The sequence below is a fragment of the Acomys minous genome (genome assembly GCF_964271855.1).
Source record: "Acomys minous genome assembly, chromosome: 20".
Classification (NCBI taxonomy): domain Eukaryota; kingdom Metazoa; phylum Chordata; class Mammalia; order Rodentia; family Muridae; genus Acomys; species Acomys minous.
The window spans coordinates 17450202-17467785 of NC_140502.1; the positions used below are offsets into that span (position 1 = coordinate 17450202).

The 17584-nt window shown below is 50.3% G+C and overlaps 1 protein-coding gene across 2 annotated transcripts; it reads right to left on the reverse strand.

Annotated features, from left to right (window-relative positions):
• Positions 1 to 1300: 1300 nt before the first annotated feature.
• C5AR1 (complement C5a receptor 1) lies at positions 1301 to 10446 on the reverse strand. Of its 2 annotated transcripts, none has more exons than XM_084771012.1 (2): positions 10370 to 10446; positions 1301 to 3078 (listed from the first exon to the last, which is right to left on the reverse strand). In XM_084771012.1, the coding sequence occupies exons 1-2, from the start codon at positions 10370 to 10372 to the stop codon at positions 2029 to 2031; spliced, it is 1053 nt and encodes a 350-aa protein (XP_084627138.1). In that variant the 5' UTR covers positions 10373 to 10446; the 3' UTR covers positions 1301 to 2028. The 2 variants fall into 2 exon arrangements, with proteins under 2 accessions (XP_084627138.1, XP_084627137.1); XM_084771011.1 differs by lacking the exon at positions 10370 to 10446 and adding an exon at positions 4289 to 4309.
• Between the last annotated feature and the right edge of the window lie 7138 nt (positions 10447 to 17584).

Consider the following 17584-nt stretch of genomic DNA (forward strand, 5'->3'; position numbering starts at 1 on the left):
GCCTCACCGGGTAACCCCAGCTGACTTTGCATCCTCAACCCTGAGCCTCCGACATGCTGGAATACCGACTTGCACCCTTCTTATTCCATTTTTCTTTTTTCACTTTTTTTTTTAATGTGCTAACCAGAAATTTCAAACCCATTCCCCCCGCTTGCCTAATACTTCTGATGTTTACCACTGGTACCTATGTTCCCAGCCAACACACATTCTTGCACACACAATTCCCTAAGCTGAAAGCACACATTATAAAACAGTACATCTCAGCTGGGCGTGGTGGCGCACGCCTTTAATCCTAGCACTTGGGAGGCAGAGTCCGGCCGATCTCTTCGAGTTCGAGGCCTGCCTGGTCTACAGAGTGAGTTCCAGGACAACCAGAGCTGTTCCACAGAGAAATCCTGTCTCAGAAAAAACAAAAAAAAAAACAAAACCAAAACAGAACAGCACATCTCTGGCCAACTATAAAACTCAGCAGCTAAAGGCGCCTATGGCCAAGCCTGATGCCCTGGGTTCAATTCCCAGGACCACAGATGAAAACCACTCCAACAAGCTGTCCTCTGACCTTCACACATATGTCATGGCACTTACCCAGCACCATGCCCTATAAGATAAGTAAATAAGCCAGGGGTGGTGGTGCACACCTTTAACCCCAGCACTTGGGAGGCAGAGGCGGGTGGATCTCTGTGAGTTCGAGGCCAGCCTGGTCTACAAAGTGAGTCCACGACAGCCAATATAATACAGAGAAACCCTGTCTCAAAAAAGCAAAAAATAAATAAAATAATAATAATAAATAAATGCTTAAAAGGTAAATGAAGCCGGGCGTGGTGGTGCACACCTTTAATCCCAGCACTCGGGAGGCAGAGGCAGGCGGATCGCTGTGAGTTCGAGGCCAGCCTGGTCTACAAAGCGAGTCCATCCAGGACAAGGCTACACAGAGAAACCCTGTCTCGAAAAAAAGTAAATGACATATTTCTGTACCTTTAAGAAATACTTCATAAAAAAAAAAAAAAGAAATACTTCATCATGTAAGCCACACATATCTGTTTTTACAAAGCTTTGGATGTGTCAGATTCCACCAGATTCCACTCCTGAGAAGACAAAATTGTCGAAATAAAGGATGGGTTGGGCACAGTGGCACAGGCTTACAATCACAACACTTGGAGGGTTGTGAGCAGGAGGATCTGAAATGCAAGGCCAGACCAGCCTACGTGAGACCTCGGCTCAAATTAAAAAAAAAGAAAAAAGAAAAGAAAAAGAAAAGAAAGAAAGGGTGAACGACTGCTGGTAGCCTGGAGTCTGGGACTATAGCTCAGTGGTAGTTTATTTGAGTGGTATCCGAGAGCACTGAATTCAATCCCCTGTGGCATTTAAATAAGAAGGAGGAAGAAGAGGAGGAGGAGGAAGAGGAGGAGGAAAAGGAGGAGGGAGGAGGAGGGAAGAGGGAGAAGAGGAAGAGGAGGAGGAAGAGGATAAATGAATAACCCAAAATTCTCTTGTTCACGAATTACACGTGTATCTGCCCAGCCGCTGCAGGTGAGCAACGTCACAAGGGCCTGCCTCAGAAAGAAAGCCAAGTGCTTGTCTTTTTTTTTTTTTTTTTTTTTACTTTATTTATTTTTATTTTCTGCGCATTCACGTTTTGCCTGCGTGTATGTCTGTGTGAGAGTGTCAGGTCTTGGAGTTACAGACAGTTGGGAGCTGCCGTGCGGGCGCTGGGAATCGAACTTACATCCTCTGGAAGAGCAGCCAGTGCTCCTAACCGCTGAGCCATCCATCTCGCCAGCCCCACCACCACCACCACCACCACCACCAATATCTTAATGTGGTGTTTTTCTTCAAAGGAATTAATACCTAGAACCCCAGCATTTTTGAGGACCCTAAGCTCAAGGCTAGTCACAGGGCAATTTAGGGAGAGTTGCATAAAATTAAACACGCAAAGAGAAGAGAGGAAGAAGGAAGGGAAGGGGGCGGGGCTAGAAAAGGAACAGCTAGGTCGGTCGTGGTCGTTGGTCCTCGTTGTGGCATCTCTCTCTACACAGCCTGACTCTTCGTGTCCACTGTGGAACGCGTGAAAGTCTTGCTGTCCCTGCCCACGGAGTCCTCTGAGATCGCGTTCCGTATGACGCTGGGGAGTGACCTGCGGAGTCTCCCGTGGAAACCGTGGCCGGCCACCACGTAGATGACAGGGTTGACACAGCAGTTGATGTAGGCCAGGGCCACACAGAGGGAGTCCAGCCTCTGTACCTTCTTGAAGGTGGGTGAGGTCGTGGGCAGCCAAGCCATCATCGTCCCTGTGACCTGGTAGGGCAGCCAGAGGACAAAGAAACAGGTAACCACGGCCACCACCACCTTGAGCGTCTTGGTGGAGCGAGTGGCCTTGCGACTCCAGGCTTTGAGCAGGAGGAAAGTGTAACAGATGCTGAGAGTGAGCAGGGGCCACACGAAGCCCATGATTAGGCGCAGGATGGCCACAGCCTTCTCCTTCATGGTGTGACCCTCACCGTAGTGAACCCCACATATCGTCTTCTTTGAGTACCTGTCCTCATAGGTCTGCCGGAACATGAAGGACGGGATGGTGAGGAGCAACGCCGCGACCCACGCCACTCCGCAGGCAGTCCACGCCAGGCCAGCCCCGCGGAACTTCTGACACCAGATGGGGTTGAACACCAGCAGGAAGCGGTCCGCACTAATGGTGGCCAGGAGCAGGATGCTGGCGTACATGTTCAGGAGAATGAGCGAGGGCAGGATCCTACAGGCCTGGGAGCTGAAATACCAGTCGTTATCTCTTATAATGTTCGCGAACAGCACAGGCAGCGCCAAGCACGAGAGGAAGTCGGCCACCGCCAGATTTAAAAACCAGATGGCATTGACGGTGCGCCGGGCTTCGAAGGCTGTCACCCAAGCCACCAGGGCGTTCCCGGGAACTCCCACCAGGAACACGGCTGAGTAGATGACCAGGGCTGCAATATCCCCAGGTTGCTTTTGAGGCGGAGGGGGCGTGCCATCCACTGGAACCCCAAAGTCTATGGTCACGCTAAGGTCGTCATAATTGCTGTAGTCCCGGGTACTGTTATTTATGTCCTAAGCGGAAGCAAAGAGGAGGCACGTGAGCAGGCGGATGCCTTCCCAGGGGACTGGGGCCTTGCCCCATCTTTCTGAGTCTCCTCCCCTCTGCTGTGAGGATCCTGAAGGCCTATATAACCAGCGGAGTTTGTCTTCTTTTTCATTTGCTTTTTTTCTTTTCTTTTTTTAGACAGGGTTTCTCTGTGTAGCCTTGGCTGCCCTGAACTCACTTTGTAGACCAGGCTGGCCTCGAACTCACAGCGATCCGCCTGCCTCTGCCTCCCAAGTGCTGGGATTAAAGGCGAGCGCCACCACGCCCGGCTTCTTTTTCATTTGCGACAGGGTATCTGTAAAGCTATGCAAACTGGTCCCTGAACTCACCCTGTAGCCCCGAATGAACCCCGAAATCCCGCTAGCCCTTCTACTACAGCGGTACAAACCCTCAGAGTACAGGCAAGGCCGGCTCTACCTGGGCTTCAATTCAATATTTTCTGGGGGCGAGGGTTGTGGGGAGGGTGATGCTGTGGAGACGGAGTCCTCACTCTGTAGACCGGCTGGCTTCACACTCACAGAGATCACCTGCCCCTGCCTCCTGAGCTCTGGGATTAAAGGTGTGTGCCACCATGCCCAGCTGATTTTTTTTTTTAACTATATATGTGTGTGCGTGTGTGTGCAAGCATGTGGATGTGTGTATGGTCTATAAAGTGAGTCCAGGACAGCCAAGGCTACACAGAGAAACCCTGTCTGGGAAAACAAACAATAATAATAATAATAATAATAATAATAATAATAATAATAATAATGTTGTCATTGTTGTTGTTACTTCCTTGTCACTGGTTTTCTGTCATTGTATCCCAGGCTGGTCCCAAAACTCATCATGTAGCTGAAGATGACAAAGTACTGGTCCTCCTGCCTCTACCTCCTGTGTGCTGGGATTACAGGTGCATGCATGCCCTGAATTTGGACCAAAATCCAAAGCTGAAATGAAGGCAGGGAAATGCCATCTGTTTGTTTGTTTGTTTGTTTGTTTGTTTGTTTGAGACAGGGTTTCTCTGTGTAGCCTTGGCTGTCCTGGACTCCCTTTGTAGACCAGGCTGGCCTCGAACTCACAACGATCCGCCTGCCTCTGCCTCCCGAGTGTTGGGCTTAAAGGCGTGCGCTGCCGCCACCACCACCACCACCACCACCGCCGCCCGGCTAGTCATCTATTTAAAAAAAAAAAAAAAACCTTCATCGCTGGAAGTGGAGCTTTGTTCTGTGGTCGGCATCCCCATTTGGTCGGGTTCTCCCAGGGTGACAGCTGTGACCATGATGCATAAGTGCATTGGGCAACGTGGGCCACTGACAGCAGGGATGGGTGTCTTGTGGGTTTGCGACTTTCCTTTAAAACAGCGGCACTCGGGGCTGGAGAGATGGCTCAGCGGTAAAGAGCACTGACTGCTCCTCCAGAGGTCTTGAGTTCAATTCCCAGCAACCACATGGTGGCTCGCAACCATCTATAATGTGATCTGATGCATACTGTATACATAATAAATAAATCTTTAAAAAAAAAAAAAACAGCAGTACCCAACCTTCCCAATGCCCTGACCCTTTAGCACACTTCCTCATGCTGCAGTGGCCCCCACCCGTAAAATTACTGTCCCTGCTTCAACAACTGTGCAATCTTACTACTATTAGGAATCATAACGTAAATCTCTGTGTTTTCCAACGGTCTTAGGCAACCCCTGTGAAGAGGCTGTTCGAATCCCAAAGGGGTCATGACCACAGATTGAGAACCGCTGCTTTAAAATATCTTTTATCAGGCAGGCGGTGGTGGTGGCGGCGGCGGCGGCGGCGGCGGCGGCGGCGGCGCACGCCTTTAATCCCAGGACGCGGGAGGCAGAGGCAGGCGAATTGCTATGAGTTCGAGGCCAGCCTGGTCTACAAAGTGAGTCCAGGACAGCCAAGGCTACACAGAGAAACCCTGTCTTGAAAAAAACAAACAAACAGACAAACAAAAAAAGATGCCTGGGCTATATGCATTAAGTAGAAAGCCAGTCTGAGCTATACAAGGAGACCCCCTAATAAATAACAACAACAAAAGAAGATAACTAAGACTTCTTTTACTCGTCTCATACTTTTCTATAATTTAAAAATATTTCAAGCCAGACAGTGGTTGCGTATCCTGCCACTCGAGAGGCAGAGGCAGGCAGATCTATGAGTTTGAAGCCAGCCTGGTCTACAGAGTGAGTTCCAGGACAGCCAAGGCTACCCAGAGAAACCTTGTATCAAAAACAAAAACAGAAACTTTCAAAGGAGAGAGTACAATGCTTGAAAAATAACCCTGGAACCCCAGCCACTCCCTCTACTCTGTCCGGCTCGTCCTCAGCTCTGTATCTTTCTGTTTGCTACTTTGCTTGCTCAGGTTGCTAGAGGGCTAATTCTGGGTCCAACAGGAAACCTCACACTCTGCCCCTCAGGGTACTCTCAAGTCTCCAGCCAGGCATGGAAGGCTTCTCCTGGGTTCTCCAGCTCTCCCCATCCTTACCTCGATGACTCATCCTCAGATGCTGGGCCTCTCTAACCACCACCTCCCAGTCTTGGGTGCTGATCAGCTCCCTTCCTGGCATGACCTCATCCTCTCCTCTTTCTGACTTCATGAGACAGAGAAAAAAGATGCTGATCTTTAAGCTCTGTGGTTTCCTGGACGTTGTGGATACAAACATCTCAGGAAGCCTTGGCCCTTCACAGCCTCCCTGCAAAGCCGGGAAGACTGACTGAGTGTGCCACACATCTGGTTTTTTGTTGTTGTTGTTGTTTGGTTTTGGTCTTGGTTGGTTGGTTTTTTGGGTGTTTTTTTTGTTTTGTTTTGTTTTGTTTTGGTTTGGTTTGGTTTTGGTTTTTTGGTTTTTTGGTTTTTCAAGGCAGGGTTTCTCTGTGTAGCCTTGACCGTCCTGGACTCGCTTTGCAGACCAGGCTGGCCTCGAACTCACAGCGATCTGCCTGCCTCTGCCTCCCGAGTGCTGGGATTAAAAGGGGTGCGCCACCACTGCCTGGCTGTGCCACACACCTGTGATCCCAGCACTTGAGAAGCTGAGGCAAAGAGGATCTTGAGTTTGAGGCCAGCCTGGGCTACCAAAATTCTGTCTCAAAACAAAAAACAAACAAAGAAACATAAGAAGAAGTTTGGAACTAACCAAAGTATTCAGCAAAAAAGGAGTAAGTCACCAATGGCTTCCAGGCAACAAAGTGCTACGCAAGTGTTAAAAGAAGGAAGTTTCATGAATGGATACAAAAAGATCTCCAGTATCTAGGGAAATTGTTTTAAAATAGTAGGTAACAATGGGCAATGCACAAAACATATTCCTACAAAAGGAAGAATGTTCTTCCTTTGCACTTCTGTGCACAAGTATGTGTGTGTGTGTGTGTGTGTGTGTGTGTGTGTGTGTGTGTGTGTGTTTTGGGAGGTTGGATTTTTTTGTTTGTTTGTTTTCAAGACAGGGTCTCTCTGTGTAGCCTTGGCTGGCCTCGAACCCGCAACGATCCTCCTGCCTCTGCCTCCCGAGTGCTGGGATTAAAGGTGTGCGCCACCATACTCGGCTGAGACAGGGCCTTATGTAGCCCAGGCTGGCCTTGAACTCCTGACCCTCTGCCTCTATCTCCTGAGTGCTGGGATTACAGGTATGGAGCTGTGAGCAGCTTTCAACTACTCTTTTCAAGTAGTATCTCATTTCATACATAGGGCTGCTGCTGTGGCCATGTCCACTTCACAGATGAAAGGAATGAGGCTCTGGATAAGTTAGAAAGCCTCCCAAATCCTCTCTTTTGGAAAAAACAGAGGTGGGGGGAGGAATCCCAGGAGCCCTCTCTTTGAAAAGCTATACTACCTAATGAATGTGACGCCAGGTGTGGTGGTGACGTCTTTAATCAAAACATCTGGGCGGGGCTGGAGAGATGGCTCAGAAGTTAAGAGCACTGCCTGCTCTTCCAGAGGTCCTGAGTTCAATTCCCAGCAACCACATGGTTGGCTCACCACCATCTATAATGTGATCTAATGTGCACTGTATTCATAATAAGTAAATAGGGCTGGAGAGATGGCTCAGAGGGTAAGAGCACTGACTGTTCTTCCAAAGGTCATGAGTTCAATTCCCAGCAACCACATGTTGGCTCACAACCATCTCTAATGTAATATGTATACATAATAAATAAATAAATCTTTAAAAATAATAAATAAATAAATAAATAAATCTTTTTTTTTAAATCTTGGCGGTAGTTTGAGGCCAGCCTCATCTACACAGAGAGTTCCAGGACACCCAGACCTATGTTAAAGAGACCCTTTCTGAAAGACAAACAAGGGATGGAGTTTCCCATTGGGATCGTACACATCTGTTAAAATGGCTCTGGTACCCTTGGAGTACATGCAAATCCTATAGCCCCCATAGTGGTAGTTTACTATGCAGTAAGTCTAACGTGCTTACCAAGAGAACTGACATGCAACAAGCACTCAGTCCATGCTTAGTCACAATATTAAAAACTACTCACTCTAAAGAGGTAAGAAACATTTATGTTTAGGAGCTAGCCACGGTGGTGCACACATATAATCCCAGCTGTATGGAGGCTGAGGGAGGAGAAACATGTAATTAGGACCATCTTGAGCTAAATAGTGACATCTGTCTTAAAAGATCAAGGACTGAAATGTAACTCAGTGGTAGAGCCTCTGCCTAGAATCCCCCAGTGAGGGGCTGGGGGTGTGGCTCAGTGGTAGAGCCCCTGCCTAGAATCTCCCAGTGAGGGGCTGGGGTGTGGCTCAGTGGTAGAGCCCCTGCCTAGAATCCCCCAGTGAGGGGCTGGGGGTGTGGCTCAGTGGTAGAGCCCCTGCCTAGAATCCCCCAGTGAGGGGCTGGGGATGTGGCTCAGTGGTAGAGCCCCTGCCTAGAATCCCCCAGTGAGGGGCTGGGGGTGTGGCTCAGTGGTAGAGCCCCTGCCTAGAATCCCCCAGTGAGAGGCTGGAGGTGTGGCTCAGTGGTAGAGCCCCTGCCTAGAATCCCCCAGTGAGGGGCTGGGGGTGTGGCTCAGTGGTAGAGCCCCTGCCTAGAATCCCCCAGTGAGAGGCTGGAGGTGTGGCTCAGTGGTAGAGCCCCTGCCTAGAATCCCCCAGTGAGGGGCTGGGGGTGTGGCTCAGTGGTAGAGCCCCTGCCTAGAATCCCCCAGTGAGGGGCTGGGGGTGTGGCTCAGTGGTAGAGCTCCTGCCTAGAATCCTCCAGTGAGGGGCTGGGGTGTGGCTCAGTGGTAGAGCCTCTGCCTAGAATCCCCCAGTGAGGGGCTGGGGTGTGGCTCAGTGGTAGAGCCCCTGCCTAGAATCCCCCAGTGAGGGGCTGGGGGTGTGGCTCAGTGGTAGAGCCTCTGCCTAGAATCCCCCAATGAGGGGCTGGGGCCGTGGCTCAGTGGTAGAGCTCCTGCCTAGAATCCCCCAGTGAGGGGCTGGGGTGTGGCTCAGTAGTAGAGCCCCTGCCTAGAATGGCTATAGAATACTAGTCCAAGAATCCAGAACCGCACCCCAGCCCAAATCAGAGACTCTACAGTTCAGAGGTCAGTAGAGTGACGTAGCTCTCAGGAACATTGTGTAGAAAGGAAAAAGAGTAGTAGGTCTTGGTCCGCCCTGTTCTGGAAACCCCAATTGCTCTGGGCTAACGCAGAGGATTGTATGAGACCGAGGGATGAAGAAAGCTTGTATCCTCCCTGGTCACCAAGTTTTCCGTTTCCCCTTTTGTGTGGATGAAGCAAGATCATCTCCTCCGTTACAGTGGTGCCAAATTGCAGCTGTCCTAGCACCACACCCCCAAGTTCAGGGCCCAGGTGTAAAAAAGGGACCAGCTTAGCGGGACCTGGACTCAGACCCTAGGCTGTCTGACTCTTCCCCTAACCATTAAAAAGGACCCCAAAAATCAATGTTCTTGCCTGGGTGTCAGTTTCCCCTCTAACTTTTCCAGTAATAACCATTCTTCCAAGCTGGCTGTTCAGACTACCAACATTGAAGCCGGAGCGTGGTGGCGCACTCCTTTAATCCCAGCACTCGGGAGGCAGAGGCAGGCGGATCGCTGTGAGTTCAAGGCCAGCCTGGTCTACAAAGCAAGTCTAGGACAGCTAAGGCTACACAGAGAAACCCTATCTCGGGAAAAAAAAAAAGACTCCTAACATTGACCTCCCTTAGATATCTTTACTTACTTTTTTTTTTCCAGTCAGCGTCTCACTCTATAGCCCTGGCTGTCCCGGAACGCACTCTGTAGACCAGGCTGGCCTGGAACTCACAGAGATCCTCCTGACTCTGCCTCCCAGTGCTGGGATTAAAGGCACGCGGCACTGTGCCAGGCTCTAAGGCTTTCCCTGGAGGGCATGGTGACACACACCACCCAGCCTCTACTTGGCAGTTTTATTGTCAGATTAGGAGTTGGAACTCAGGGAGCCACAACCCCAACCAATGTCTGCAACTGTCTCCTCCTTCCTTCCTTTATTGATTCTTTTGATATTTTTCCTTTTTTTTTTTTTAAAGACAGGGTTGCTACTAAGTTGCCTAGGCTTCCCTCAAATTCTCAAACCTCCTTGCTTCAGCCTCCTGGGAGCTAGGATAGCCGGTATGAGCTGCCACCACCCTGAGTGGTTAGCAAACAATTTGTTGTTGTTGTTGCTTTTCTGAGACAGGGTCTCACGTAGCCCAGGCTAGCCTCAAAATCACTATGTAAGATTGAACTTCCAACTCGCCTGCTTCTACCTCCCTCCCAAGTGCAGGGATTATATGGACTACAGCACCCAGTTTGGTGGGGTGCTGGTAACTGGACCCAGGGCTTCCAGCATTCCCTGACCCCCCCCCCTCAAGCCCAAGCACTCACTCGTGACTATATCTCCAACCCATTTGTCTTTTAACACAGTATCTCACAGTGTAGCTCAGGCTAGGCTGAAACTCACTCTCGTAGCCCAGGCTGGCCTTGAACTGCAGCACCCTGCTTCCCGCCTCCTGAGGGCTCAGATCACAGGTGTCAATCAGCAAGCCCAACTTCTAGACCGCTTCCTTTAGGAGAGCTAACTCCAAGGTTCCCTTGTCTTGAGTCTCCAGCCCTCTGAGGCTGTTGTGGTTCCCATAACTCCCCTTAGTCCTTGGCCACATTCCCCCACCCACACCCACACCCACACCCAGCCCCACCCACACCCACCCCCAAGTGTGAGCTCAGGATGCAGGTGGGAAAGGGCAGGTGAAGGAAGGGAACTCGAGGAAGGAAAGTGGCAAAGAAAGTCAGTCAGACAGGGAGAGTAAGGGGGAGAGGGACCCACTCACCATGTCCTCGGTTCCTCTTCGGTTCTGTGGTGACCAACAACAGAGGCCTGAAGGTTCCTCAGGCCGCCGGGGCTGTGCCTTTTAAAGCCTCAAGAAGAGATGCAGGCAGCCAAAAGGAAATGACTGTCTCGTCTCTCTGAGGTGCTCATTGGTCACATACTGGCTGTCCCAGCTGGGGCTCCCTCCACCGTTGCTCACCCCAAACACCCTCAGCACCACCCCAGGCCAACTACGCTTGGGAAACGGGAGGAGGAAGTCTCTGGCCCCAGAAGGGAAAAAGGGCAATTCGCATAGCCTCCTCTCTTCTGGGGATGCAGCTGCCTCCCTGACCTCGGTTCCCCCATCTGAGGAGGACTCCTAGTTCATCTGAGCGAAGTCTTGGGGTTCCTGAGGTCTCCAGAAAACAGGGATGATGACCACGGCCCTAGCTCCCCGGCCAGTGGCCTTTATAGCCAGAAAGCACACACTGGGCTGCAGAGATGACCCAGGGTTCGGGGAGGTTACCTCCCATGGGGGTGGGGGTAAGTGATAACGCATGCCTGTGTAATCCTAGCACTCAGGAGGCTGGGCCAGGAGCATCACCCGGGGCTGCAGAGTGAGACCTGTCTCAAACAATAAAAACAAAACCACAGCTGGGCAGGTGGTGGTGGCGCACGCCTTTAATCCCAGCACTAAGGAGGCAGAGGCAGATGGATCGCTGTGAGTTCGAGGCCAGCCTGGTCTACAGAGTTAGTCCAGGACAGCCAAGGCTACACAGAGAAACCCTGTCTTGAAAAACCAAAAAAACAAAACAACAACAACAAAGCCCACAACATTCTGGAGTCATGGCTGGGTCAGGTAAATGCTTGCCCAGCGTGCACGAAGCCCTGCCATTCCCAGCACCACAGAACATGTAGTGGTGCATCCAATGCCAGAATGAGAAGTTCAAGGCCACCCTCCTCACGGCACAGTCAGCTGCAATCCGCACTCGGCTTCTCGAGACCCTTTGTAGCAGCGGTTCTCAACCTTCCTAATGCTGTGACCCTTTAATGCCATTCCTCATGTTGGGGTGACGCCCCACCCCCACCCCCACCCCAACCATAAAGCTATTGTTGCGGGCTGGGGAGATGGCTCAGAGGTTAAGAGCACTGTCTGCTCTTCCAGAGGTCCTGAGTTCAATTCCCAGCAACCACATGGTGGCTCACAACCATCTGTAATGTGATCTGACGCCCTCTTCTGGCCTGCAGGTGTACATGCAGGCAGAGCACTGTGTGCATAATAAATAAATAAATAGATCTTTTTAAAAAAAAAACTATTGGTGCTGTTACTTCATGAGTGTAAATTTGCTACGGTTACTAATCACAAAGTAGGTATCTGATATGCAGGATACCTACTAGAGACCACACGGCTTGACACCCAATGCTTTATAGGAAAGATTGGGAAAAAGGAAGGAAGGAAATTGGCTCAGGTCAGGCACAGTGGCACACACCTGGAATCCGACTACCTACACTGAAGGAGAAGGATCAAAAATTCCAGGCACCTGGACTGCACAGCAAGGACCAAGTCTCAAAAAAAAAAAATTAAGAAGAAGAAGAAGCCAGCCTAAGGCCATGTGTGTGGTACACACCGTTAACCCTAAGACTCTGTAAGTTTGAGGCCAGCAAGGGACACAGAGTAAAAGCCTGTTCAAAAAAAAAAAAGAGAGAGAGAGAGAGAAATGTCTTACTCTGTTTTAACAGCATAATTAATCCTTTGATTTTTTTTTTGTTTGTTTGTTTTCCATCTGTTTGAAATCTGAAATCTTTTTTTTTTTTTAAGATTCATTTATTTATTTTATGCATGAGTGCTCTATCCATGTGCACCTGCAGGCCAGAAGAGGGCATCAGATCTCATTATAGATGGTTGTGAGCCACCATGTGGTTGCTGGGAATTTGAACTCAGGACCTCTGGAAGAGCAGTCAGTGCTCTTAACCTCTGAGCCATCTCTCCAGCCTGCAAGCAGTGCTCTTAACCGCTGAGCTATCTCTCCAGCGTCCCCAAATCTGAGATCATCTCCTTCTCCTCCCACATCCTGCCCTGAGTACCTGACGGTCACATGAGACCACTCAGCCCTGAAACTTCCATGGCTGTGCACCAAGATGGGTTACTGCCATCTCCAAATTCAAAAACAGCCGGGCAGCCGGATGGTTGGTGGCGCATGCCTTTAATCCCAGTAATCAGGAGGCAGAGGCAGGTGGATTACTGTGAGTTCAAGGCCAGCCTGGTCTACAGAGCGAGTCCAGAACAGGCAGGGCTACACAGAGAAACCCTGTCTTGAAAAACCAAAACAAACAAACAAACAAACCAAAAAACCAAAAAACCAAAAACAGCCGGGCGTGGTGGCCACATCCCTCTAATCCCAAAACTCAGAAAGCACAGGTAGGCTGGTTGAAGCCAGCCAGTCTACATGGTGAGTTTCTGGCCAGCCAAGGCTACTGTAGAGAAAAAAATAAATAATAAACATGGTAAATTTGGGGGAGTTGGTTTTTTGTTTTTTAGGGGGAGGGTTGGAAACAGAGTTTCTCTGTGTAGCCCTTGGCTGTCCTAGACTGGCTTTGCAGACCAGGCTGGCCTCGAACTCACAAAGATCTGCCTGCCTCTGCCTCCTAGAGTGCTGGGATTACAGGCATGCACCACCAGTCTCCGCTTCCGATTTTTTTTTTTTTTTGGCGTGCCTGCGTGCCTTCGTAGACTTGAACTCAGGTCAGCAGGTTTAGCGGCGAGCACTTTTTCCCACAGGGCGTGCAGTTCTTCCCACAGAGCCATCTCGCTGTCTCCTTTTTCATGGGTAGGGCTGAGAACTTTGAATTTACACAATGGAAACCAGAGACGCTGAAAAGGCTCGTGTCGCAATCCCGTGGGAAGTGAGTTGCCTCTCATCTACCGGCCCCCCAGTGCCCTAGAGAGCCTGTCCCCTGTGAAAGTTCATGAGCGGCTGTGTCCGTATTTCCCCTAAGGAAAGCTGACAGCCCACCATAGGATGGCCGTCACCTGCTGTGGTGCTCAGGGAGGCTCCAGGCAGCGGCAGCAGCCATCCACAGCGGCTTCTGAGGCAGGATGTGGTTGGTGGGCCTTCCCACACCGGTCTGGTGGGCTTGCAAGAGGTTGTAGTATCTGTTCTGCCTAAGAAGCAGGAGGTAAGAGCAAACAAGCAAACAACAAAGAACAGAACGGAAAAAACAAGAAACACCACACACACACACACACACACACACACACACACACACACACACGGAGGAGGAGATGTGTGTGACGTGCCCTGGGTGGAGAAGGCTGTCCACTGACACACCATAGGCACACACACAATAAATAAATACAACAGTTTCTTTGCTTTGTTTTGTTTTTTGAGACAGAGTTTCTCTGTGTAGCCTTGGCTGTCCTGGAACTCTGTAGACCAGGCTGGCCTAGAATTCACAGCCATCTGCCTGCCTCTGCCTCTCAAGTGCTGAGATTAAAGGCATGTGCCACCACGCCCAGAATAAAATGTAATTTTTTAAAAAGTTAACCAACTAGGTCCAGCGATGGTGGTGGATCTCTGTGGGTTCCAGGCCAGCCTGGTCTACAGAGCAAGCTTCAGGACAGCCTGGGCTACACAGAGATTTCTTGCCATGAGAAACCAAAAGGAAAAATAAAATAAAATAAAATATCCAACTAAATAAAAGTCTGTTGTGGTTAGTTCTCTGTGCTGACTATAACAAACAATCAGAGGCCGATAGCTTACGAGACTGAAAATTTACAATCTCACTCTTCCAGAATCCATATGTATAAAAGCCATGGTGACCCAGGAGGGCCACATCACTCCAAACTCGGCCTCTTTCCCCACGCAGCCCTCCCCTCCATGTGTCCTCCCTACTATGGACACTTGTCCTTTTATCCACAAAACCCCCCTTTTCCAAATAAGTTTATGTCCGCAGCTCCTAGGGTGGCTGTTTTTTTTTTAGGGTGGGGTCACCGTTCAAGCCACTCCATGGACAGAACTGTCCACCAAAGTGAAGGGACCATCTCGAGGCATGCTCTTGTTATCGTCCCCAGAAGAGTCTATGACTCTGAAGCACCTAGCCTGCCCAGGGTAAAATGGTCATCTCAGGTCATTCAGCTCTCGCTCGATATCCAAAGGACTGGCCCACAGCCTCTGCATAGACCCTTCCTGGACCGGAAAGGAACGGGGGTGAAGGGACCTGAGGGTGTGACTCAGTTGCTATAGGGCACGTTTAGAATGCAAGAAGTCCTGAGTTCGATGCCACGGCACCACAAAAACCAGATGTGTGGCAGATGCCGGAATCCCGGCACTGGAGAGTGCCTGGTACTATCAGGAACATCAAGGCCAAGGCCAACGTGGGATACATGATACCCTGTCTCAAAAGCTGTAAGAAGAAAGAGACTGTGCGAGGATTCCAGCATCCTTCACAGCAGCTCTGATTTCAGCAAGATGCCTGGGAAAATCGAAGCATCCAGCCATCGCTTGGAGAGCCGGACGTGAAGATGGCGCCCTCTAGTGGCTCCATATCAACCATGTGTCTCTTCGGAGCGCACCCAAGTTTATGATTGGGGGCTTTAGGGTTTTTCTTTTTGTTCTGTTTGTTTGGTTTGGTTTTTGGTTCTTCCGAGACAGGGTTTGTCTGTGTAGCCTTGTCTGTCTTGGCCTCGCTTTGTAAACCAGGCTAACCTCAAACTCACAGCGATCCATCTGCCTCTACCTCCCAGAAAGCAGGCATGAGCCACTGTGCACAGAGACCCGTGTGTGTGTGTGTGTGTGTGTGTGTGTGTGTGTGTGTGTGTGTGTGTGTGTGTTCTGTAGCACTGGGAATCTAATTCAGTTTCATACCTTGGGCAAGCAAGACAAGCTCTCTACCATTTGCCAACGGCCACATCTCAATGGTCAGGTTTGAAATCTACTGGAAATCTGCAATATATATATATATTGGTTTTTCGAGACAGGGTTTCTCTGTGTAACCTTGGCTGTCGTGGACTGGCTTTGTAGACCAGGTCGACCTCGAACTCACAGCGATCCGCCTGCCTCTCTGCCTCCCCAAGTACTAGGATTAAAGGTGAGCGCCACTGAGCCTGGCTCATTTATATTTTCCAATTTGTGCTTCCAGCCTCAAAAATCCCTATATAGCTGAGGATGACTTTGAACTTCTCATCCTTCAGCCTCTGCCCTCTGGGGTTACAGAAGACTGCTACAGTGTCTGGTTCATATGGTGCCAGGGGGGACGCCCTGGCCTTCCCGTATGTGAAACAACTGATCCATATCACAAGCCCGGAGTCTCTCACCCTGGCTGGAGCTGCTGAACAGGCCACCAAAGAAGAGAAAGGGGGTCACTGGGCGTGGTGGCGCACGCCTTTAATCCCAGCACCCGGGAGGCAGAGGCAGGCGGATCGCTGTGAGTTCGAGGCCAGCCTGGTCTACAAAGTGAGTCTAGGACAGGCAAGGCTACACAGAGAAACCCTGTCACAAAAAAACCCAAAAAGTAAAAATAAAAAAGAGAAGAGAATGAAGTCTGGGCATGGGCAGAACCAAATGATAAAAACACAGCATCTACATGAGCTACAGAAAAGTGACAGTTTTGCTTGGATTCCAACAAAGCAGTCTCTTGAGATAATAGTTTTGTGAATGACAGTTTATTTGGGAGGTGTCTAAAATTCTCCCAGAGAGAGGCTGGGTATATATTTCAGTGTTAAAGTTCCTACCTTAGAACCCCCCAGTGAGGGGCTGGGGGCGTGGCTCAGTGGTAGAGTAACCAGTCCAGCTGGTCAGTTATTGGGGGGCCAAGGGGGGTCGCAACCTGTGGATAAAGTAATGGGCGAGAGAGAGGCGTGGCTCAAGGAAACAGTAGCTTGTCAAGAGCCGTTTATTGAAGGTGAGGGCAGGCTTTTTAAAACCTGCTTTAGGGAGGGCGGGGGTAAGCGAGGAGGGTAAATGGAAAAGTACAGAATCTTCTGGGGTTGAGCCCCGGGAACATCTGCAGGGCGAGGGGTTTTCCTAGGTGGGGCAAAGTAGGATGTCTCTTTGGTTATCTCAGGATCGGATCGCTCTCTTCTCAGGGCTAAGCCGGATGCCTTGCATGCCTAGTGAGTGGCCAAGCAGGATGTTTGTTGCAGATGCTGAATGGGTGGGGGTCGGCCACGGGCCGTTTGGTCCCTGGCAGTAGAGCCCCTGCCTAGAATCGCCCAGTGAGGGGCTGGGGGCGTGGCTCAGTGGTAGAGCTCCTGCCTAGAATCCCCCAGTGAGGGGCTGGGGGCATGGCTCAGTGGTAGAGCCTCTGTCTAGAACCCCCCAGTGAGGGGCTGGGGGCGTGGCTCAGTGGTAGAGCCCCTGCCTAGAATCCCCCAGTGAGGGGCTGGGGGCGTGGCTCAGTGGTAGAGCCCCTGCCTAGAATCCCCCAGTGAGGGGCTGGGGGCGTGGCTCAGTGGTAGAGCCCCTGCCTAGAATTCCCCAGTGAGGGGCTGGGGGCGTGGCTCAGTGGTAGAGCCCCTGCCTAGAATTCCCCAGTGAGGGGCTGGGGGTGTGGCTCAGTGGTAGAGCCTCTGCCTAGAATCCCCCAGTGAGGGGCTGGGGGTGTGGCTCAGTGGTAGAGCTCCTGCTGAGGATATGTGAAGCCTTAAATTCAATCCCTAATTCTGAAAAAAGAGAGAGAGAGAGAGAGAGGCTGGAGAGATTGTTCAGAGGTTATGAGTACATACTCCTGTTTCAGAAGCTTGGAACTCCCATGAAGAGGACTCACAACTGCCTGTAATTGCCGTTCCAAAGATCTGACGCCCTCTTGTAGCCTCTGTGGGCACCTGTACACATGGAGCAGTCACACATGAGAATTATAAAAATGAATCTCTAAAGTTTACATTAATAATGACTTCAGGCCGGGAGGTGGTGGTGCACACCTTTGGTCACAACACTCTGGAGGCAGAGTGTCTAATCTTTTTTATTAAAATGCTTGTCTTTAAAGAACATACCCCCTAATATGGCCGTATATCTCCAAATGAGCTGTCTTTTTCATTTCACTACCTGGGGTGACTGACACTTGACTACAGCTGCCTGCCCGCCAGTGGACGGAGTTTTGGTAGTAGTTAGAGTTATGTAATCACGCACTGGGAAGCAAAAATAAACTTTCTGCCACCAAAAACCAAAAAAAAAAAAAAAAAAAAAAAAAAAAACCCTATTCCTGACAGAAACCAATGTGGTTTTTTTTCAGAAATCAG